This window comes from Salvelinus namaycush, chromosome 30 (assembly GCF_016432855.1).
Source record: "Salvelinus namaycush isolate Seneca chromosome 30, SaNama_1.0, whole genome shotgun sequence".
Taxonomy (NCBI): domain Eukaryota; kingdom Metazoa; phylum Chordata; class Actinopteri; order Salmoniformes; family Salmonidae; genus Salvelinus; species Salvelinus namaycush.
The window spans coordinates 13106186-13130303 of record NC_052336.1 but is presented as its reverse complement, the minus strand read 5'-3'; the positions used below and the strand labels follow the sequence as shown (position 1 = coordinate 13130303).

Genomic DNA, 24118 nt, shown 5'->3' with positions numbered 1-24118 from the left:
AGGCCCTAATCTATGAATTTCACATGCCCAGGTTAAGGCATGGCCATGGGCCCACCCACTTGGGAGCCAAATCTAGCCAATCAGAAGGAGTTTCTTCCCACAAAAGGGTTTTAGTAGCCTGAAATACTCCTCAGCACCCGCCCCAGACAATCCCACACGTTACGCAGCCAGATGTCAAATTCCTGGGCTTGTGTGCTTACATGTGGCCTGAGGTTGTGAGGACGGTTGGTTGTACTGCCAAATTATCTAAACCAGAGTTGCCTCATGGTAGAGAAATTAACATTAAATTCTCACACCAGCTCTATTGAACATTCCTGTAGTAAGCATGCCAGTTGTACACTCCCTCATGTTGAGACATCTGTGGCATTGTATTGACAAAACCGCACATTTATTGGGTCCTTTTGTCCCCAAAACAAGGTGCACCTGTGTATTCATGATGTTTAATCAGCTCCTTGATAGGTCACACCTTTCAGGTGGATGGATTGTCTTGCAAAGGAGAAATGATAACAGGGATGTATTAAAAAAATGTGCTCACTAAATTGAGAAATAAGCATTTTGTGCCTATGGAACATTTCTGGTATCTTTTATTTCAGCTCATGAATCAAGAAACCAACACTTTAGATGTTTATATTTTTCACTATAAGTACTAACATGTGTACTTTCACCACCCTTTATAGAACTCCACCTCTAAAACAAAAACACAGCAGACAAGATCCTTCCAAATGGATCTTTATTGGTGAAAAAGACTCTTATGCCACCAGAGCAGAAGCAGTAGAGGATTCGCTGTGGATCAAGAGGGAAAAGGGATTAGTACTGTAAAGTTCTGTAATCAACTAAAAAGTTGATCACCAATTTTAACAACTAACAATAGAAGCAGTCTGGTGATCAACCAGTAAATATTTTTTAGTATATATTCTCAGCCTGCTAATTATCCAGTTTAGGTAATGCCTCTGGCAGTTGGTAAGAATTAACTAAAACCACTGAGTGGCAGGGAGATGTATGAAGGGGACTGGCAGGTTGGCACAGAACAGCCACTCTGCTAATATACCTCCAAGGTTTATCTAGCACATAAGAAATATCTCAGCTCTTACAAGGGAAGAACAGGACAATGAAGTGTGCCATTTAGTGAACTAACAAACTGAAAATATTAATAGAGTAGGTACTATGCCTTCATGCTGACGTGCTCTCCCAAAAGTCAATAAAGCAGTGAAGAGGTAATACGTACTACTTCCAGTTGGGCGCAAGAACTCTCTTGGTCTTGTAGTAACGGGCCAATCTGTGGATTCTGCTTTCAGTGAGAATCAGACGGAACTTGGCATCCTTGTCCTGCAAGAAAAAAAAAACTATAGTTTAACAGCCCTTCAACATCAAAACATCAAAAATCTCAAACGGTCAATGGCAAATGCAGGTATTACAATTTTGAGTTAACATGTGCACTACATGGTTTGCCTCCCCAGTCATGGCCCAGAGGCTCTGGGAAGACATAGGAATATGCAGGACGCCGTCCCCACCAGCCCAAAGGCTGGGAACAGGCTTGCTGTACAATGTTGTGGAACGGGACTGTACATCATGGCACTGTACAGTGCTACGCTCCCATAAGCCACTTAGACGGAGCCATGCAAGAGCAACCTCACTGGCTGTCCACATTGAGCATCAATCAATACATTTTTACAGCGAGGCACAATTTAGTTGGATTTTCAAACAGTAAGTTTTGCTTGAGATGCTGGTGGTTTAACAGTCTCCCTCCCTGGAAGTTAAATGGAGTCAGACATCTAGAGGTCGTTACCTTTCTGTTCCTCTCCAGATGCTTCCTTATAGCAACAGCCTTCTTGATGAGGTGGTACAGATCCTCAGGCAGGTCAGGGGCCAGGCCCTTGGACTTGAGGATCCTCAGGATCTTGTTTCCAGTGACAAAGCGCACCTGGGCAACACCATGAGAGTCCCTAAGGATCACACCTGGAGAGAGAATAGTAGTATCAGCCTTTTCTAATTTACATCTCCTGGTAGCTTCCCCTCTGTGGTTTGTACTTTGTGTGGGGGTCAGCCAAACTCAAAATGGTTTGGTTGTAGAAAAATACAGGACAATCCTTTCAATTTTTGTTCTAAACGGATGGAGAGGAAAATAATGTGAGTAACAATATGCATAGGACTAAAACTGGGTAAATAATCTTGAGTGATAATGTTGAACCTTGAATTCACTTTCAATGGCACATCAGCTTCAGGGAAAGGCGACAAGGTACATGTTGATTTTAGCACACCTGACAAAATCATACCATTCATTTGATATGGCCTTTGGGTTAGGGTGCATAAGTCATTGTCTTCTCAGTTCATAATGTGGCAATCTTATGGAAAGAGCTGGACAGCATACAAATTAACAAGGTCCTTACCAATCTGAGAGGGAGAAAGACCCTTCTTGGCGAGCTTGAAGATCTGCTCTTTGACGTCATCAGATGTAACCTTCAGCCACTGTAGAACAACATTTCAGAGGTTGAGAGACTGATGATGTCCCCTTTGTCCACTGAGCCTTCTACTCACAGGAGTGATCCTTTGTAGTTTAAGTTAGGTATTTAGCTAGACTCGGCAATATGACATGTACATTCCAGTGTAAGTTGTATCAATGATGATATAATGGCAAACCATGTAGCCACATTACTAGGTTGACCAGATTCATTAACATATTTTACAAAACAGCTAGCAAGATGCCAGTTGACCATCTAAAAGTTTAATGACCAACTACATACTTACGGTGGGCACACTGCGCCTGTAGGGTAGTGCAGACTGGGACAGGCCCTTGCTGAAACAGAAGGAAAGTAGCTGTAAGTCAGTAGCTAGTTAAATCATGACAAATAGCCACGCCTGGACTTGAGATAATGCATTTCAACTAGCTAGCTAGTTATTTAGCTAGTGTCGTACTGTGTAACTAGCTACACTATATATACACACAAAAGTATGTGGACATCCCTTCAAATTAGTGAATTTTTTTATTTTATTTTATAAAACACCCCTCCATTGGACCGAAGCAGTAGAGAGAGAAACGCATTCTCTCGAATGATCCAAGAGTTTAAAAAAGGGTAAAAATATTAGAACATTTAAAACAGTTTGGGAAGGCCCTTCACTGTTTCAGCATGACAATACTGCCTTGCACAAAGCGAGGTCCATACAGAAATGGTTTGTCGAGGTGTGTAGAATAAATTGACTGGCTTGCCTGCACAGAGACCTGACCGCAACTCCATCGAACACCTTTGAGATGAATTGCAACGCCGACTGCGAGCCAGGACTAATAGCCCAACATCAGTGCCCGACCTCACTAATGCTCTTGTGGCTGAATGAAAGCAAGTCACCGCAGCAATGTACAAACATCGAGTGGAAAGCCTTCCCAGAAAAGTATGCTGTTATAGCAAAGAGGGGGGACCAATTTCATATTAAATGACCATGATTTTGGAATGAGTGTCCACATACTTTGTCATGTAGTGTACCTACCTAGCATTAGGTAGAAGCTATGGCTAACTAGCCTACACTACGCTAACATTAGCACTGGAATGGGCAAATAATGTTCTGGTTTAGACCGATTTCATGGAAGACTAAATACAATCTTGATCGAGGGGATGCATTGTTACCGTTCCAATGTGCGCGCATATGCGACTAAAACCCCATATAATTATTTTAATGAATAAGCCGTCGGCTAACATGGCAGGAGTGTGTGCGCGGCCATCATGTCACTGTGTCGGTTGCGGCAGAACGCTAGTTGTTAGCCAGCTAGCTAGAAATCATTATAGTTGACATTTAACCAAATGTGTCCAAAAAAAATATGTTGGGGTTGACAAGGTAATGTAAAATGTCCAGCTACGGATAACAAAAACCAATATGCTTATTATTTCCGAATGAAACACATGCTTACCCAGGAGCGTGCATGCGACCCATGATGGCGTTCTAAGCGAAAAGAAAGAGGGAGAAAATGTGCGGCTTTTCGGAAGTAAAACTTTGAATCGGAAGTGACGTGTCCTGGAGAAAGATTATTTGTTGTATGTGTGATCTTTTTACAGTCTATCTATGGTAGGACTCATTTAAATTGTGTTTCATATCGACCACGGCATGGATGACTTTTATGTTATGAAACGTAAAATAGCATCAGATGGTTTAAATCAGGGCTGCCCAACCCTCTTCCTGGAGATCTACCATCTTGTGGGTTTTCAGTCCTACCCTAAAACACACCTTATTCTATTAATGACCTGTTCAACAAGACTTGCTGAATCAGATACGCTACATTAGGGTTGGACGAAAACCTACAAGACAGTAGATCTCCAGGAAGACGGTTGGGCAGCCCTGGTTTAGATCCTTTCTATCATTGCCAAGCCTATCGCTGACCTTTTTAACATGTATCTTCTCTCTGGGGAGGTTACCATTGCTTGGAAGGCAGCCACGGTGCATCCTTTATTTAAAGGGGGAGATCAATCTGATCCTATCTGTTATAGGCCAATTTTATTTTGCCCTGTTTATCAAAAGTGTTGGAAAAACTTGTCATAATCAACTGACTGACTTTCTTGATGTCTATTGTATTCTCTCTGGTATGCAATCCGGTTTCCTCTCGTTATGAATGTGTCACTGCAACCTTAAAGGTCCTAAATTATGTCACCATTGCCCTTGATTCTAAGCAATGTTGTGCTGCGATTTTTATTGACTTGGCCAAAGCTTTTGATACAGTAGACCATTCCATTCTTGTGGACCGGCCAAGTAGTATTGGTGTCTGATGAGACTTTGGCCTGGTTTGCTAACTACCACTCTCAAATAGTGCAGTGTATAAAGTCAGAACATTTGCTGTCTCAGCCACTGCCTGTCACCAAGGGAGTACCCCAAGGCTCGATCCTAGGCCTCACGCTCTTCTCAATTTACATCCACAACATAGCTCAGGCAGTAGGAAGCTTTGTAATCCATTTATATGCAGATGATACAGTCTTATACTCAGCTGGCCCCTCTCCAGATGTTGTGTTAAACACTCTACAACAAGCTTTCTCTGCCCTTAACCTTGTTCTGAACACCTCTAAAACAAAGGTCATGTGGTTTGGTAAGAAGAATGCCCCTCTCCCCACTTGTGTGATTACTACCTCTGAGGGTTTAGAGCTTGAGGTAGTCACCTGATATAAGTACTTGGGAGTATGGCTAGACGGTACACTGTCCTTCTCTCAGCACATATCAAAGCTGCAGGCTAAGGTTAAATCTAGACTTGGTTTCCTCTATCATAATCGCTCCTCTTTCACCACAGCTGCCAAACTAACCCTGATTCAGATGACCATCCTACCCATGCTAGATTACGGAGATGCAATTTATAGATCGGCAGATAAGGGTCCTCTCGAGCAGCTAGATGTTCTTTACCATTCGGCCATCGGATTTGCCACCAATGTTCCTTATAGGACACATTACTGCACTCTATACTCTTCTGTAAACTGGTCATCTCTGTATACCCGTCGCAAGACCCTCTGATTGATGCTTATTTATAAAACCCTCTTAGGCCTCACTCCTCCCATCTGAGATACCTACTACAGCCATCATCCTCCACATACAACACCCATTCTGAAAGTCACATTCTGTTAAAGGTCCCCAAAGCACACACACCCCTGGGTCACTCCTCTTTTCAGTTCGCTGTAGCTAGCGACTGGAACAAGCTGCAAAAAACACTCAAACTGGACAGTTTTATCACCATCTCTTCATTCAAAGACTCAATCATGGACACTCTTACTGACAGTTGTGGCTGGTTCACATGATGTATTGTTATCTCTATCGTATTGCCTTTGTGCTGTTGTCTGTGCCCAATAATGTTTGTACCACATTTTGTGCTGCAACCATGTTGTGTTGCTACCATGCTGTGTTGTTGTCTTAGGTCTCTATGTAGTGTTGTGGTGTCTCTCTTGTCATGATGTGTGTTTTGTCCTATATTTTTAATCCCAGCCCCCATCCCCACAGTAGGCCTTTTGCCTTTTGGTAGGCCGTCATTGTAAATAAGAATTTGTTCTTATGTAGCCTGGCGAAAGTAAACCCAGCACAGGACACAAACTAATTTGGGGTTGTTTGTTCTGTCGAAGCTTAAATTTAAAATAGGATAATGTAGAAGGGATATCACCGCAAGGTGAAGTCACCATAAAGTAAAGTTCAGTCTAAACCACAATCAAGTGAAATAAATATGTTAGTAAAGTGCATAAAAACAATCTGAGTACAATAAGTACAAAGTGAAATGCATAAACGGTAGTGGCTCTGCTTTTAGCACACTGTCCACATGATACCCTTACCCCACATGGAACAGTAGATCCTCATCTCACCCATACAGCAGCTTCAAATAATGTTATCATCAACCACAACATGGTTCTGAGAGCACTGGTATTCAGCTAGCAAGAAGCTAACATCCTCATGTCAATCCATCTAAAGTAACCTTGGACCCACAATGGATTTCAACAGCTCTCCAGTATAATTGCTTTCTCTCACTCTTACACACTGCGCATGAGCAATCACATAACCGCTTGCACACTATTTATGGATCTCTTAAAGGGACAGTGCCATCTAGTGAATATAAATTAATACAGCTATGAGCTTTTACCACCTGGCTACACTTAACTGACTTGCCTAGTTAATAAAGGTTAAATTAAATACAAATTGTGTCTGTGTTTATTTTTTCTTCTGTGGTTGTTTATGTGACATGTTTGGTTTTCAAGTAAACGTCCCCAGCGGTTGTCCCTATAAAATGAAGACTATTGTAATAGTTAGTAAAGCTTGTAATCTATGTTTTTTGCTACTTTCCGTATCATTAAACCAGTTATAGTCTGACACTTGACCATGGACTGAATATCTGACCGAATCTTCTGACTATAATGAGCATAATGTAAGGAAAACACTAAACGTATCATATATGTGAAATAGACACAGATGCTGACATGTAAAATGTTTAGATTTTATAATAATGTTCTGTTTTAGGACATCAATCATTTCCTGAGCATTTTAAGGAAATCCCAGTAGGGAAAATAGCATCTTCAGAATGGAGCATAATGTAAGGAAAACCCTAAATGTATCATACATGTGAAATAGACAAAAATGCTGACATGTAAAATATTTAGATTTTATAAAAAAAATCTGTTTTAGGACATCAATCATTTCCTGAGCATTTTAATGAAATCCCAGTAGGGAAAATAGCATCTTCAGAATCCTCCTGTAAAGGGAACAGAAAACATAGAATTTACAAGAGATAATTAAAACAAATTTGAACCTTTGTGACTTTGATTGTGCAGAGTGACCATTTTACCTGCTCATGCTCCTCCACCTTAGTCTTCTTTGTAGTAACAGCCTTCTTCTTCCCCAGGCAACAAAGACCTCTCAGTCTTCTCCAGAAGGAGGCGTTCTTCTTGGAGGAGTCTTTACTTGCCACTTTTTCCACCTCAGCCATTATTTCCATGGGAGTCTCCTCATGCACGGCCTGGCTGATCAGGTGGACCACCTTAGTCTCATCTTCCTCATGGATACTGGTCAGGGTCGGTTCAGAGCACCCTGACCTCAGCGACAGGGAAGACATTGCCCGACTCTTCGATCTCTTCCTTGGCACGGTGGGAGAGGGATACTTCTCCAGCGGAGGCATTCCTTCTTGTCGGATCAGTTCCTCACAGCGTGGGTAGATTGCAAAAGGCCATGACTTATCCACATACTGTGAGGACAAATGGCTAGTAATGCTTATCTCATTTGAGTCATGTTCCTTGGAGCCCCAAGCGGCTCTAGGAAGAGGTGGCATTGGTGAATGCAAGGATGTCACGGAAGGAAGGAGTTGGGAAACAGAAGTCAGTGGCGTTCCCAAGGAGGTTCTGGATGCCATGATCTGGCTCATGGAGATCCCAGTGAGTTTGCTGACCTCCTGAACCACTCAAGACATGTCCTCTATAGGAGGGACCATTGATGAACGAGATGGACTTTGATCCATGACAGTTTATTCACCTAGGTGAAAATGCCTCCCGGCTGTTGTCATCAACAGAAGCTTATTTCTCTAAATATAGATAGATCAATCCATTGATCACTCAAGCAAAAAACTTTATTATTGCTCAAAATCCCTCTTGCTCTGAAAATAATTGCAACAAAAGAAATATCACAACATTCACTCATCTAAATGTCACTATAATACAACACTGGTAATCATTGAATTTGGCAATCTTTCCAATTTGTCATGATGGTGGCACTATGTTGCCAAAGCTTGAACCCCAGCTGCTTGCAGCTATATATTCATTTGAAGTTGACTGATGGCTAATCTTGATCCACAACATCTGCCCTCATAATGATGAAGATGATGTCATAAACCTAGAAATAGAATGATTCTAATTCTAATGACTCATTCTAATTCTGTAATTTGTGCGGGGCGAGTTGGAGGAGCCCCTGGTGGGGCTATGGTTGGGCTGAGGGCTCCGGCTCGAAATGGACAACAGCCATCAACCATTATTATGGGAAGCTCCATGGTTGGATTGGTGGAAGTCTGAAATACCCGTACACTTTGTTTTCCTGGAGCTAGGGTATTGGAGTTATTAGAAGTCATGCCCACCATCAAGAAACAGATTCCTGCTCTGAAAACAGTTGTGTTGGATATTAGGTCTAATGATATTATACGTGTGAAATCTGTAAAGTTAGAAGACAATTTCTTAAAGCTCTTGGAGAATGCTCATTAATTAGCAGAACATATAATTGTCTCGGGCTCAATTCTATCTCCTCGTCGTTGCGGGACTGAGTGTTTTAGCCATCTTTGGTCTCTCCACCAATGGTTAATGTGTCTGACCAAGGACTTGGGAATGTCCTTCGTCGACAATTTTGACTCCTGGAATAAGCCTGGCTACTTTGCGGAAGATGGAATTCACCTAGGTGAAAATGGCTCCCGGCTGTTGTCATCAAACATTGGGAAGGGTCTTGGTCAACTAAATTGATGTGAGGACAATATTAGCATTACATGTAAGTCAGATTTCACCATCTCCTCTTTGGTCACTGTGAAAGTTCCACATGTTGTATCTGATAGTGGTGACATGCCTAACGGTGCTAAGCAGAGAAATGGAATTGCTATTTCTACTTTGTTTTCTTTTCCTAATAGGTATAATCCAATCTTTGAGTCTCCTGTTGTTCTGAAATCTCAAAATAATCTGACTTGTATTGAAACTCCATGTGATTTTAAATGCAGAAAAGATAAAAAAAAATTACATCTTAACATTCGTAGTTTATTACCTAAAATGGATCATGTCAAGATCTGGGCCTCTCAGGCAGACCCTGATATTTATTTTATTTTATCTGAAACCTGGTTAACTGATAAAACCCTGGACTCTGAGGTTGATATGGATTGTTACAATGTGTTTATGACTGATAGGAAGGGCAACAGTGGTGCTGTTGCTATTTACACAAATAATCTTATTTCTGTGTCTCTGTTAATGATCTTGTCAATGCCTTGGATGCTAAAAAGAGCTGTGCTGCCTTGTTTATCGACACTGTTGATCATTCTGTTTTGCTGAAGAAGTTATCAAAAATAGGCCTGGGATATACAGCCTCTTTATGGTTTCAGAATTATCTTAGCGACAGACCTCAGGCTCATCAGATGGGGTTAAATCTGAATTTCTTGAGATTTAAAAAGGTGTTCCTCAGAGTTTGATTTTGGGTCCATTATTGTTCACCTTGTATATTAATGACATAGGAAACACTGTTAATACTTGTAACATTCATCTCTATGCAGATGACACAGTTTTGTATTCCTTTGCCACCTCGGTGCAGCAGGCCATTCGTGAACTTCGGCATGACTCAGAAATCACTTACAGATCTTAAATTAGTGTTAAATACAAGTAAAACCAAGCTCATTATTATTTTGTTTATATTGTAATGTATACAGGGCTCTCTTGTAAAATAAATGTTTAATTTCATTGTGACTTCTTGTTTAAAGAAAGGTAAAATAAAAAATAAAAAAATGATATGGTCATAATGATGATAGTTTATTAATAAAATAGCCCAGAGCCAAGTACAATGCAAAATATATATAAACGCAACATGTAGAGTGTTGGTCCCATGTTTCATTAGCTGAAACAAAAGATCCCAGACATTTTCCAAAGGCACAAAAAATGTATTTCTCAAAAATGTATTTAAAAAATATTTTTTATATCCTTGTTAGTGAGTATTTCTTCTTCCTCCAAGATATATATCTACCTGACAGGTGTGCCATGTCAATAAGCTGATTAAACAGCAGTATCATTACACAGGTGCACCTTGTGCTTGGGACAATAAAAGGCCACTCTAAAAAAGTGCAGTTTTGTCACACAACACAATGCCACAGATGTCTCAAGTTTTGAAGGAGCGTGCAATCAGTGGTGGAAAAAGTACTCAATTGTTCTACTTGAGTAAAAGTAAAGATACCTTAATAGAAATCGACTCAATTAAAGGTGAAAGTCACCCAGTAAAATACTACTTGAGTAAAAGTCTAAAAGTATTTGGTTTTAAATATACTTAAGTATCAAAGTAAATGGAATTGCTAAAATGTTCTAAAAAAGTAAAATTATAAACCATTTCAAATTCCTTATATTAAGCAAACCAGGCGGCACAATTGTTTTTTTGACAGATAGCCAGGGGCACACTCCAACACTCAGACATAATTTACAAACAAAGCATTTGTGTTTAGTGAGTCAGCCAGATCAGAGGCAGTTGGGATGACCAGGGATGTTCTCTTGATAAGTGTGTGAATTGGACCATTTTCCTGTCAAAATGTAATGAGTACTTTTGGGTGTAAGGGAAAATGAATGGAGTAAAAAGTACATTATTTTCTTTAGGAATGTAGTGAAGTAAAAGTAAAAGTTGTCAAAAATATAAATAGTAAAGTAAAGTACAGATACCCCAAAAAACTTCTTAAGCAGTACTTTAAAGTATTTTTACTTAAGTACTTTACACCACTGCGTGCAATTGGCATGCTGACTGCAGGAATGTCCACCAGAGCTGTTGCCAGTGAATTGAATGTTCATTTCTTTACCATAAGCCATACCATTGGAGGCCAATGTCGTTTGAGAGAATTTGGCAGTACGTCCAACCAGCCTCACAACCGCAGACCATGTGTAACCACGCCAGCCCAGGACCTCCATATCTGGCTTCTTCACCTGCGGGACCGTCTGAGACCAGCCAACCGGACAGCTGATGAAACTGAGGAGTATTTCTGTCTGTAATAAAGCCCTTTTGTGGGGAAAAACTCATTCTGATTGTCTGGGCCTGGATCCCTTGTGGGTGTGCCAGGCTCCCAAGTGGGTGGGCCTATGCCCTCCCAGGCCCACCCATGGCTGCGCCCCTGCCCAGTCATGTGAAATCCATAGATTAGGGCCTAATTTATTTATTTCAATTGACTGATTTCCTTATATGAACTGTAACAGTAAAATCCTTGAAATTGTTGCATGTTGCGTTCATATTTTTGTTCAGTATATTTAGAAAATCACATACATGTCTTGCTGGCATAGCCAATATGTCTAGCTCAATAATTTTCACTCATACAATAATCATGCAGAAAGCTGCTCATCAATTGTCATCAATAGTCCAAGCAATCACATTAAACCAACTCAAAAAAGTATGCTTTATCCTTCACCCTATTGAAAATAAAGTCTGTTTAATTTAACTAGCTATGTAAGAATAACAAAGTAAAAAATGAAGCTATGAAATGACCTGGGATCAGATCTCCCTACCTAAATGTCTTCACATACCATATCCACCGCTGAGGGGAGGACGGCTCATAATAATGGCTGGAACGGAGCAAATTGAATGGAAACCATGTGTTTGATGTTGTTGATACCTTTCCAATTATTCTGCTCAAGCCATTACCACGTGCCCATCCTCCCCATAAAGGTGCCACCAACCTCCTGTACTGTCTTTGATATCATGGCAAGAAAGCTACACTGATCCAGGATCAGCGAACACCCACCTCCAAATTATAAACGCCACGTACGATTCAGTGCAACCTATCTTGATAGCATTGTATATCCCCAATAATTTGACTGACAGTGTGTGCGGCCTAATAGAATAACTATGCGCGTCTTCAGAAAGTAGGAAGTGAAGATTTTATCCAATGGCAACTACCCAATTTAGCATACATGCCATGTTATCAATGTAGGATTTCGTTCCCTTGCTATCTGACACTGTAAACAAACGCCTGCTGGCATCAAGGAAGGAACGAGAGGACAAATGATCAGCTCGGGAAGAGACTAGTTAGCTAGCTAAATTAGCTTGACGGGGTTTCCACTAGATAGCACAGCCACAAAGTCAAAATTGTCTATATCGTAAAAATTAATGAAAACATAATTGGTGTTAATGTAAGGTTAGGCGTACGGTTAGCCCTGTGGTTAAAGTTAGGTTTAAAATCAAATTTTAAGAAGAGACATTTTAGAAATAGGCGGGGTTTACGACTTTGTGACTGTAGTAACGACCGTTTGACGGGGATTCCGATCAAAAAGTAAGTCCCGCTGTGGCATGAATTGTTTTGAAGCTATTGTTATTTTGTTAATGAGACAGGTAACCAGACTCCAATAAGACATATACCGCAACTTCTCGATGTGGTCAACACAAGACCCCCCATCACTGTTATTTAGCTAAGTAACTAGCTTGGGTGGAAATGAAAACCTCATAATTAGCTTCAAGCTAGCTGTCATTAGATTAGCTTGCCATCTACCAGCTAACTGTTAGCTAGCTAGCCAGCCAGCATCATCACTACTAGCTACGCTATTGTATTGGCCGCAGTGAGTGTGCCTGTAAAGTGTAATGTTAGCTAGACGACTAGTTATTGAACCGCTGATGATTTAAATTGTAGCACGCTAGTTAGTTAGATGACAAGTATCACGTCCTAGCTAACATGTTATTAATAGCGTAGCTAGTTAGCTGCTAGCAGGTAGCTAGTTAGCTATCGATGGCAGAGAGACACGTCGGCAATGGACAGGAAACATATGGGGTTGGGGCCATGGAGGTAACTAGAGCAGACGACCCGGTGGGGAGCGTGGTGAAACATGTCATTTTGAGTCAGAGCCTATACAAGACAAAGTCATGTTACGATATATCACTTGTCCTGTTAGAACTTTTGTGCAGAATCCACTGAACTGTTTTAGGTTCAAGGTTTATGGTCATGTTGTAGCAGTGTGTAGGAGGGAGATTCCAAGATGTGGGAAGTGTGCAGGAGGGCATGGGACAGAGGACTGTGTAGTTTCGGTGGATAAAGTTGTGTCAACTGTAGGTGTGCTCATGTTGCTGGGGACCGGAAGTGTCCTGTGCGAAAGAGGCAGGTTGAAGTGGTCAGTGTAGTGCTGGATGGTTGAGGGATCCTGAGAGGGTCCCAGTGAGTAGTAGATTTGTGCCACAGAAGGATAGGGCAAGGAGTGAGTATTGCTTTAGTAAGGTTGGCTTCTTAGCGTACATAGCAATGGTTATCAACTGTACTGCAGAAATTGAATGTAAATCACAGAAAGTAGATGTTGTGGCAGCTGCAGAGAAGTATTTAGGTTTAGGAGATTTGACTTCAGAAGAGTTACAGGGTGTGTTGAGGGGCAGTGTCCCGTCCTCCCAGGTCCTTGGCATGGTGCAGGAACAGATAGGGTCTAAAGTATGAGTGTAGGTGGCAGCTGCAGAGATTTTACTGCAAAATAGTTAATGGGGTGGTGAAATAGCAGTGGCGATTTTAGCATCTAAATCTTGGTGGGGCAAACTCACTCAACATTTTTGGGATGTATGCCAGGAAAGCCACTACAACAACACTAAACAATATAGTAATTGCACTATAACGGTGACAAACAGTGCCCACTAACTGTTAGGGCCTACATAAAGCTGTCCCAACAGCAGAGTTTCTTTTCAGCACCATGGAGTGAATCCTTCCCGCTGCTACACCTGGCTATCAGTGGAGCCTTGTCTGGCAGTGAAACAGTTCATTCAGCCTCATTTACTGCCTTTAAAAAAACATAGCTGATATAGCTGACTTGCTTACACAAATGTGGTTTCTACTGACAATTGAGATGTACAAACTATAAGGGAACGAAGAGCGGATAAGAGGCAATCCGTAATTTTGATTAAGACATTAATTAGCGAGCTAGGACGGACGTAGTCAATATAACTATTTGTTCAGCACTTTTTTTTAAATGTACAGCGACCGAATTCAGAACATGGGCCGTTCTTACCGTATTCTCCCTGTACACCAAGTCAGAACCGTAGGATAAATAAAATGGGCATATAAGCAGTATGATTTGATGATTGCATTTCTCTAAAACAGGCAATACGCTACATGTGCACCACCAAGTCATAACAGTAGGCTAAGTTATGAGGGGGAAAGGGACCAAATTATTAGTGAGAGGCACATGGGCTACTAACAGCTTACTACACATCATACACTTAGTATTACTTTCTTAGCTACAGTATAAATACAGTGCATTCGGAAAGTATTCATTCCCCTTCACCTTTTCCACACTTTGTTACGTTACAGCCTTATTCTAAAATTGATTAAATAGCTTCCCCCCCCCCCTCAATCGACACACAATACCCCATAATGACGAAGCAAAAACAGGTTTTTGCAAATTATTGAAAAAAAAAAAAACTGAAATATCACATTTACATAAGTAATCATACCCTTTACTCAGTACTTTGTTGAAGCACCTTTGGAAGCGATTACAGTCTCAAGTCTTCTTGGGTATGACGCTACACGCTTGGCACACCTATATTTGGGGAGTTCCTCCAATTCTTCTCTGCAGATCCTCTCAAACTCTGTCAGGTTGGATGGAGAGTGTCGCTGCACAGCTATTTTCAGGTCTCTCCAGAGATGTTCGATCAGGTTCAGTCCCGGGCTCTGGCTGGGCCACTCAAGGACATTCAGAGACTTGTCTCCAAGCCACTCCTGCGTTGTCTTGGCTTTGTTTTGATACAGGTGCATGATAATGGTCCATTCTAAATCAAAACAAATTTCACACATATATATTATTTAGTATATGTAAAGACAATATTAAATCAAGGATAGTCTGCTGTGTGACAATATTAGCCTATCACTTGTGAATTATATATTATCACTTGTGAATGATGCCCAGCATAGGAAACAATGCCTTTTTCGAATCATAGTTGCACACCTCATGTAGCCTAGCCCATAGGCCTATATGTTTTGATAAGGTTTGTATCACAACTAAAGTGTCCCAAAAAATTCTTAAAATTAAACACAATCCGCTTTACAAGGGGTGTAGAGCCTAACTGGCATACATAAGTAGCATGTGAGTTTCAAGTTTGGGGAGGATAATTTTCACCATAAAAATGCACCTTTATAATAAAAGCACTACATGCACAATTGCATTTGCGGTCACTTGATAATGGTGTTTTCTGTAAATGGAACATTTGCGTTATAGGCTACTACCCATGTGCACATTGCTGCGCTTATAATGTGAACAAATAGCCTCATAGTTTATCACCATTTTTAAGCTAAATGTTCTGATCTGCTAGTGGTTGTATTAATTTGGGATCTATCGCATCCCACAACTGTCCCAGACTATGTTTGGAATTTTTATTTCTTGCAAAGAGTAGAATAGGTCGACTTTTGTACGATGGGGGATAGTAGATTGATATAGGCTAGTACTTTAGCTGTTCTTTAAGCCTACTCATCTTGTTGGCTGACGAAAAGTAAATGTGGACAGTTCTTCCAATATCTTCAATATGCACCTCGGAATTGGATAAGGACGCGTGCCATTGCATCCCTGATGTGTCTGTCTTCACTTGTAGCCTGTGAGAAAGACCCGATCACATGATGGAGAGCCATGTGAGTGAGGGGTGATTCGGAGCGCACAACGTAATAGGGCACAACGGCCACTGGCCGCAAAGGGGATGCCGCCGTAACATTCTAGGTTTTGTCAAGTACTTGTCAAATTGTGAATGAGTGACTGATGTAGTGTGTAAAGCCTGTGCAAAAAAACAAAGCAGAGCTCATGCCTTTCAAGCGACTTCTTTCAAATCATCATTAGTCGCATCATGTATTAAAAATCAAAACATATAGCCCAACGTTTGTAGAACAACTAAAGTTACATTAGTAACTCTAAATTAAGCATATAGCAGTAGCTATTTCTTTGTTAACCGCTCAACCCAGAATAGTCACATGTGCGCATTCAGCTTTGTTCAATTGTATTCTTCGTACTATAAAATAATGCCATGGAGTTATAAGCAAATCTTGTCTGCTAAATAAACTAGTAAGCAGACCGGAACTGTACTCCAGGTGGCAGTATGCACCCTTTCAGTTTGTTTACCAACTCATAGAAGTAGTAGTAGAAGAAAATAGACTACTTCAAAATGGACAAGCCCGTGTGTTCAGAGGACACAATGGGACAGATACAAAGAAGAGTACTCTGTCTTTCTCTATGGTTGGGGCACAGCCACTTTATTTGGGGCAGAGACTGATGTTTTCTATCATCTCTGGTTGAAGTATTGCTTGTTGTGTCTAAGTGCGTCTTGTGTCTCCAGATGTCTTGGAGCCAGGTATTCCACACCAGCTGCCTTGTGCTTCTGGTACATCTGCTCTGTCTGGAGGCAGTGCCCATTAGTCTGGACAAGACCAAGGTGAACCAGCCGGAGGACAAAGCCTCAGAGCCACCACCAAGTGTGGTAAGAGTTGGTGAAGGATCACATACCAAGCAAGCACAATGGAGAAACATGGCAGGCAGAGCAGCCCTAACAACCATGAAAAAAGCAGTCATTTGTGCTACCAGTACAAGCTCAGACCAGTTATACCAGCTATATTCTCTAACATAATTTATTGAATTGTAACGTATACAGACTGAACTGGAGGTCTACTGAATGATGCATGAGCTAGTATGCATGTTATGCATACTACTACAACTTACTACTTTATTTCATGTAACAGGACACTGGACTCCACTATGACCGTTATCTCAGGGAAGTCATTGATTTTCTCGAAAAAGACCAGCATTTCAGAGAGAAGCTCCATAACACAGATATGGAGGATATCAAGGTATTCTAACAGTGTGTCCTGCTCATTCTTGTCGTTCTTACTCTCCTTGAGTCATTAGTCATGAAAAATGCAAAACAGCAGCAGTATGATAATCATTACATCACGTTTCCTACAGATGGGGAAGCTGGCCAAAGAGCTGGACTTTGTCAGCCACCATGTAAGGACACAACTGGACGAGCTAAAAAGGCAGGAGGTTAGCCGGCTACGGACACTGATCAAAGCCAAGCAAGACATCGAAGGAGGGAACGGTATGCTGCCCAGTGAAAGACCATTAATATGCCTTAAGTGCTATACTGTTAACATCTAGAAACACTAGGGCGTGTGGACAAATGACCAAGAAGTACATTTTTGAGGCAAAGGTCTCAGGAGGATGTGGTTACTGTAGCGTCAGTGTTGAGTCACCTACTTACTTGTGAAACATGCTTTTGAAAATCTCTGTTTCGAATCACAATAGTAATAGCAGAGTATTACAGACAACAGTAACGTCTCACTTAAACCACTAATTGGCAGGATTACAGGCTAGTATAGATGCACACAGGGTGAGCTTTGACCAACACACCCTGCCGCACTGGATAACTATTACAGTGCCAATGTCAGGTCATCACATGTCATATTGTGTTATGACTGTTAAACCTCACTCACAGATATGGCAGTAGACCACCAAGCTCTGCTGAAACAGTTTGAGTACCTGAACCACATGAATCCTCACACCTTTGAAGTGGAGGATCTGGACAGACTCATCAAATCAGTAAGTATAATGTAGAATGCATGGTACATACATACAGTAGCTTAATAAAGTACCTGTAGACCTCTTCTCCTTCAAGACATTTTAACTCTCATCCGTCATTTGACCACAAGGCCACAAACGATCTGGAGAACTATGACAAGGAGCGCCATGAGGAGTTCAAGAAGTACGAGATGACGAAAGACCATGAGCGAAGGGAACACCTCAAGACTCTAGACGATGAAGGGAGGAAGAAGGAGGAAGAACATTACGAGGAGATGAAGAAGAAACATGCAGACCATCCCAAAGTCAACCATCCAGTAAGTCCAACTGCACTTGGATGCTATGTTATCTGTGTGTTTCAGAGCTCAATTTGTTTGTGCTCACATATGGTCTAGCCAGTCTCTAGACCATGGATGGGGGGGTGGTGGGGGCCACAAAAAATCTGAACTCATCATGAGGGGCCACAGTGGCTCGAGGGTCTGTATCTAAAAATGTTTACCTGACATAAGAGAGAAACTGCTGATTCACAACCACATTTCAAAATGGGATCTTGTGTATTCTACAATTCTAACTCCCAGCAGTAAGTTGAGATCCCAAATGAGTTCTTAAACAACTGACTGTATAAAACATTAATGACACCTGCTCTTTCCATGACATACACTGACCAGGTGAAACCTATGATCCCTTATTGATGTTACTTGTTAAATCCACTTCAGTGTAGATGAAGGGGAGGAGACGGGTTAAATAATTATTTTTAAGCCTTGAGCCAATGTGTGCCATTCAGAAGGTGAATTGGCAAGAAAAAAGATTTCAGTGCCTTTTGAACGAGGTATGGTAGTAGATGCCAGGCGCACCGGTTCGAGTGTGTCAAGAACTGCAACGATGCTGGGTTTTTCACGCTCAACAGTTTCCTGTGTGTATCAAAAATGGTCCACCATCCAAAGGACATTCAGCCAACTTGACACAAGTGTGGGAAGCATTGGAGTTAACATGGGCCAGCATCCCTGTGGAACGCTTTTGACATCTTGTAGTCCATGCCCTGACAAATTGAGGCTGTTCTAAGGGCAAAAGGGGGTGGAACTCATATTAGGAAGGTGTTCCTAATGTTTTGTACACTCAGTATGCTTATACTGTATATATTTATTTGTTTTTGGAAATTGATCTGCGGGCCTACAAAAGGGGGACGCCAGTTGCCCATTTCTGCTCTAGACCTTCCCCATACTTAGGGGATGATTTAGCTCAAGTGAGAGATTTATTTCTAACAGGGGACTAACATTTTTTGCTGTGCAGGGCAGCCAGAATCAGTTCAAAGAGGTGTGGGAGGAAGCAGATGGTCTTGACCCTGAAGATTTTGACCCCAAGACCTTTTTCAAGCTGCATGGTAAGTCCTCATCAATAGACATCAAAGGCTGTGGCAGGGACATCCATCTCGGAGTTCCTCAACATTCTTGCGTTTTGAATTTTCAGATTCCAATGGAGATGGCTTCTTTGATGAGCAGGAATTGGAGGCATTGTTTACGAAGGAGGTAAAGATTTGTCCTCTTTTTTAATGTCTCACCTGAAATGATAATGAAACGTGTGCATGTATAGATATGGTATTGGTATTATGGTATGGATATGGTATTTTCTGTGGGCTCAGCTGGAGAAGATCTATGATCCTACCAATGAAGAGGACGATATGGTGGAGATGGAGGAGGAGCGCCTGCGTATGAGAGAGCACGTCATGAACGAGGTATACTGTTGTCCCGGCCGTGAACCTTGCATACTATATTCCCATGGATTGCTATCCCTGAAAGTTAGAGATTGGTTTCGTTGATTTAATGAAATAAATAGTTCACATGGTGACTGATCTCTCACTGTTCACAGGTGGACACCAACAAAGACAGACTGGTCTCCTTAGAAGAGTTCCTGATTGCCACAAAGAAAAAGGAATTCCTGGAACCAGATAGTTGGGAGGTGTGGTAGCTATATCTATTTTAACTCTTTCATACTGGCCTACTTTTAATATTTCAACATTATAACTCATTATTCTGAAACGGCAAGAGTAACAAAAACCATACCATATCTCTAAACACTCCTACATTCAACCACACTGTAATTATGTTGCTTTTCATATCAATAAGGAGAGGTAGAAGGGTATGAACTGACCCGTCCTCCTTTGTTAGACCCTAGAGCAGAACCAGGCCTACACGGACGAGGAGATGAGGGAGTTTGAGGAGCACCTGACCCAGCAGGAAGAGGACCTCAACCAGAAAGCATCAGACCTCCAGAAACAGAGGGATGAGTTGGAGAGGCAGCAGGAACAGCTCAACTCACAGAAAGTAGAGCTTCAGCAGGTACAGAGTGGGCAGTGGTAGAACAGACACAACCAATAGGTTCTCTATTACTGTAACGCACTTCTTTTGTGTGGTATTGTTATTTTTGACATGAGCTGACATACTTACCTACAACCATCCATCTGCTTATCTCTGTTTGTCTGTGGTGTTTCAGGCAGTAGAACACATGGAACGGTTGAAAACCCAGAAAGTTGAGCCCCCTCCAGAGGTTCATGGTAAGTGATAGTTTACCCCAATTCCATTTTCTCTTTACTGGTGTGCTGTGTATTTTTCAGAATGTAGAGGTGACTATGGAAAATGGATCTCAAGATGTGAAAAATTCAGCGATGGGACAAGACTGTAACTACCAATTGGATATCACGAAAAAGGGGTAAAAATGAACTGTACTCAAAACTACTCTCTTTTTCAGTAGAAGGGAATGCTATCCCAGAGCCACAAGGAGAGTACCATCCTTTGCCCCTGGGCCATCAAGATATGTCCCAAAACCACCCGGGTATGAAGCAAGACAACCACCTCCAGAACCAAATACCCCACAACACCCAGGATTTGTCCCAACCACGACTCCAAGATCTGCCCCCAGGCCATCAGGCAGTGCCATAGGGCCAACATTACTTACCATAAGGCCCCCATCAGAACCAGCCCACTCAACCCCAGCTGCCAGATAAAACTCTATAGACAACACCTCTGGCTCCATGGCCCCCCACCCACAGACCTTTACAGTACTTATATACCTCCAGTCCAGTGTGCAGAGGTCCCTCCATATGGGCATGTGTACCCCGTTATCCTGAAAGAGTTAACTGAAAACCAGCTGAAGAACACAGGAGGCGTTTACAGTATCTCTGCCCACTTGTGGATTTCAATTTGAGCCTCCACGGCCTAGAAATGTTTTGTACGTTTGCAGTCAGGGAATTTGTGTTATAGAGTGCATATGCGGTATGTGATGTATGGATTGGTCATAATTGATCATTACTTAAAATGCAGAGCTTTGGTGGAATGGTTTTGGTAGTGTCAATGTCTATATATTTTGGAACATTGTTTTTAATTGGTGCTGTGTAATGTCATGACAATTAGGCCTAATAATTGTCAGGTTAATCCAGCTGAATAATGATAATGTTGTGAAATGTACGGATTCCTGAAAAAGCTCCATTTCAAAAGGCACTGAAAATGGCATTGGGAGCATTATGAACAGTAAAGACAACTGTCTCATGGAACAGAATATAATATAAAATATGTTCTTTTTTGTATGGGTTCATTCTTGTGTATTACATGGCATTAGCTTGGCCACCACTTTATTTCATTTCCACAAGTCTGATAACAGCAATATATGCTAATGTTGGCTATTATGGGCACTAATCATGGGAAACCTGAGTGGATTTCAGTCTTATTTTTTGGTACTTATACTATAGCCAGCTCTTTGGATTATCTTAATTGATGTGCAAATGTAAGAGTCAGTTGATGATCTGGTTATTTCTGTAGATTATTGGTAATCACATCTTGTTTTCAAGTTTGTGCTTGAATGAGGCTACTGTTCCTAATGACCTGCAGGTGTCTTGGCCAAGGCCAGTACATGTATTGATACTGAACAGGCCTTTACCATGAAATGAGGTCTACCTTTTGCACTCAGCAAATCACCCCCCCGAGTCTGTCTTAAATTGGGCCTTTTTGTTTTACCAAATTCTGCTGGCTAGGGCAAATGCTCTTTTATCTTGCACCATACAGAGGTGTGCCTAATTCTTGTTTGTAGAAAAGAGTAGTTTAATTTTCAGATGACCAATTGCACAGGAAAACATCAATATTGCTGTAGACAATATAGTGATTTTCTTTATAGCTAGTGTTCACGACTCAGTGAAACTCTTACATGTGAAGTTGACACAATCCTTACATTCTACACACCTAGTGTTGACATCAGTTCCAACCAATTATGTTTTTGGACAGAGTAGATATGAAGTGACAAATGCAAATTTACAGAACAGTGCATTTATTCAGTGCATCACTCTATCAGCTACCATATGGCCAGAGCAAAATGTACGCACAAGAAATCTTCATTTTGAGTCATTCAGTCAGACCTACAACCTGCTTAGACTTCACTCCCAACATGCCATGGCAATACAATGTACAGTATAAACAATCTTCACATTGAGACAAAACATTTGTGGTATGACCGCAGTCAACATATTGTTTGGTCTTTCGTGTCATGTTTCCAAAGCCTGTCACTAGCCCCAGCCACTTTTTGTAAATGATTACCTATTAAGCAAAGACCAATAAACAGTCCAACAGCAAAGGCACACACGTTCCAGCTTGATCAGTTTAAGGCTATGCAATAGCATATGATTGTAGGAGAGCTAAGGGTGGTACGTATGGCTTCACCAAATCAACCGAGGTTGATATGGAGGGGAATAGTCAGATCAGGGGAAGGATGGTCCAGGAGTGTAGAGGTGATGTTTAAGGTTGCCCTAGGTGGAGGGTAGAAGAGAGTTGTTGGTATCCAAGACTAATTGGCTTGATGTCCAACCATTTGGGTCACCATCCCTCGGCTGGGCTTGAACAGTCCCCCCCTGCCTGTAACCGCGAAGCAGACAGAAAATAATCAGTCAGCTGAGGCCAGCCTGTCACCCTTATTCTGGGTTAAGTCTGGGCATGGAGTACAATTAAAAACCCTCATCCACATTCTATAAATTAGTGTGCACCTGCCAAGGAAGAGAGATCAACTCTAATAGGGAGACAAAAATGGACCGTTACGAGCAAGCTAATACACCCATTACAAAATGGACCGTTACGAGCAAGCTAATACACCCATTACAAAATGGACCGTTACGAGCAAGCTAATACACCCATTACAAAATGGACCGTTACGAGCAAGCTAATACACCCATTACAAAATGGACCGTTACGAGCAAGCTAATACACCCATTACAAAATGGACCGTTACGAGCAAGCTAATACACCCATTACAAAATGGACCGTTACGAGCAAGCTAATACACCCATTACAAAATGGACCGTTACGAGCAAGCTAATACACCCATTACAAAATGGACCGTTACGAGCAAGCTAATACACCCATTACAAAATGGACCGTTACGAGCAAGCTAATACACCCATTACAAAATGGACCGTTACGAGCAAGCTAATACACCCATTACAAAATGGACCGTTACGAGCAAGCTAATACACCCATTACAAAATGGACCGTTACGAGCAAGCTAATACACCCATTACAAAATGGACCGTTACGAGCAAGCTAATACACCCATTACAAAATGGACCGTTACGAGCAAGCTAATACACCCATTACAAAATGGACCGTTACGAGCAAGCTAATACACCCATTACAAAATGGACCGTTACGAGCAAGCTAATACACCCATTACAAAATGGACCGTTACGAGCAAGCTAATACACCCATTACAAAATGGACCGTTACGAGCACGCTAATACACCCATTACAAAATGGACCGTTACGAGCAAGCTAATACACCCATTACAAAATGGACCGTTACGAGCAAGCTAATACACCCATTACAAAATGGACCGTTACGAGCAAGCTAATACACCCATTACAAAATGGACCGTTACGAGCAAGCTAATACACCCATTACAAAATGGACCGTTACGAGCAAGCTAATACACCCATTACAAAATGGACCGTTACGAGCAAGCTAATACACCCATTACAAAATGGACCGTTACGAGCAAGCTAATACACCCATTACAAAATGGACCGTTACGAGCAAGCTAATACACCCATTACAAAATGGACCGTTACGAGCAAGCTAATACACCCATTACAAAATGGACCGTTACGAGCACGCTAATACACCCATTACAAAATGGACCGTTACGAGCACGCTAATACACCCATTACAAAATGGACCGTTACGAGCAAGCTAATACACCCATTACAAAATGGACCGTTACGAGCAAGCTAATACACCCATCACAAAATGGAATCCTGAAAACAAGAAAAGGTAATAGCTGCCTTCATGTCAATTCAGTTATACAGTGGCATTATTCCCTGCAAATTTAAGAGCTATGAAAGCTTTTATCCAGGTCATACAGAATAATAGTA

At 41.5% G+C, this 24118-nt stretch overlaps 3 protein-coding genes and 3 non-coding genes across 8 annotated transcripts in view; 1 reads left to right on the top strand and 5 right to left on the bottom strand.

The window, feature by feature from the left end:
- Nucleotides 1-566: 566 nt before the first annotated feature.
- LOC120025136 (40S ribosomal protein S13-like) lies at nucleotides 567-3983 on the bottom strand. Its single transcript, XM_038969579.1, has 6 exons — nucleotides 3899-3983; nucleotides 2746-2794; nucleotides 2388-2466; nucleotides 1787-1956; nucleotides 1226-1326; nucleotides 567-783 (listed from the first exon to the last, which is right to left on the bottom strand). Exons 1-6 carry the CDS (start codon nucleotides 3919-3921, stop codon nucleotides 750-752), a joined length of 456 nt encoding a protein of 151 aa, XP_038825507.1. The 5' UTR covers nucleotides 3922-3983; the 3' UTR covers nucleotides 567-749.
- LOC120025409 lies at nucleotides 994-1121 on the bottom strand. The gene has a single exon (XR_005473011.1). It is a non-coding gene; the product is annotated as a small nucleolar RNA SNORA19 (small nucleolar RNA).
- LOC120025393 lies at nucleotides 1428-1650 on the bottom strand. Its single transcript, XR_005472997.1, has one exon. It is a non-coding gene; the product is annotated as a small nucleolar RNA SNORA73 family (small nucleolar RNA).
- Nucleotides 2178-2309, bottom strand: LOC120025400. The gene has a single exon (XR_005473003.1). It is a non-coding gene; the product is annotated as a small nucleolar RNA SNORA68 (small nucleolar RNA).
- An 8162-nt stretch (nucleotides 3984-12145) lies between the features above and the next one.
- On the top strand, nucleotides 12146-22335 carry LOC120025194 (nucleobindin-2-like). Of its 3 annotated transcripts, none has more exons than XM_038969656.1 (13): nucleotides 12146-12466; nucleotides 16480-16620; nucleotides 16880-16987; nucleotides 17103-17235; nucleotides 17632-17735; nucleotides 17846-18031; nucleotides 19005-19095; nucleotides 19182-19240; nucleotides 19354-19446; nucleotides 19581-19670; nucleotides 19880-20050; nucleotides 20205-20265; nucleotides 20460-22335. In XM_038969656.1, exons 2-13 carry the CDS (start codon nucleotides 16480-16482, stop codon nucleotides 20648-20650), a joined length of 1428 nt encoding a protein of 475 aa, XP_038825584.1. In that variant the 5' UTR covers nucleotides 12146-12466; the 3' UTR covers nucleotides 20651-22335. The 3 variants fall into 3 exon arrangements, with proteins under 3 accessions (XP_038825584.1, XP_038825583.1, XP_038825582.1); XM_038969655.1 differs by lacking the exon at nucleotides 12146-12466 and adding an exon at nucleotides 12502-12525 and having other exon boundaries at nucleotides 20463-22335; XM_038969654.1 differs by lacking the exon at nucleotides 12146-12466 and adding an exon at nucleotides 12502-12525.
- Nucleotides 22005-24118, bottom strand: part of LOC120025192 (caprin-1-like) — a 28235-nt gene continuing 26121 nt past the window's right edge. Inside the window, exon 19 of the mRNA XM_038969652.1 lies at nucleotides 22005-22609. Coding sequence (XP_038825580.1) covers nucleotides 22542-22609 — 68 coding nt within the window. The 3' untranslated portion in view covers nucleotides 22005-22541. The remainder of the gene's footprint in view (nucleotides 22610-24118) is intronic.

Coding starts and splice junctions, on each gene's coding strand:
- LOC120025136 (XM_038969579.1), bottom strand. CDS start 3,921: ATGGGTCGCATGCACGCTCCTGG. Junction 2,467..2,745: donor ACAGGCGCAGTGTGCCCACC/GTAAGTATGTAG, acceptor GTTGTTCTACAG/TGGCTGAAGGTTACATCTGA. Junction 1,957..2,387: donor TCTTTCTCCCTCTCAGATTG/GTAAGGACCTTG, acceptor TTCTCTCTCCAG/GTGTGATCCTTAGGGACTCT.
- LOC120025194 (XM_038969654.1), top strand. Junction 17,236..17,631: donor AGACATCGAAGGAGGGAACG/GTATGCTGCCCA, acceptor CCTCACTCACAG/ATATGGCAGTAGACCACCAA. Junction 20,051..20,204: donor AGAAAGTAGAGCTTCAGCAG/GTACAGAGTGGG, acceptor GTGGTGTTTCAG/GCAGTAGAACACATGGAACG.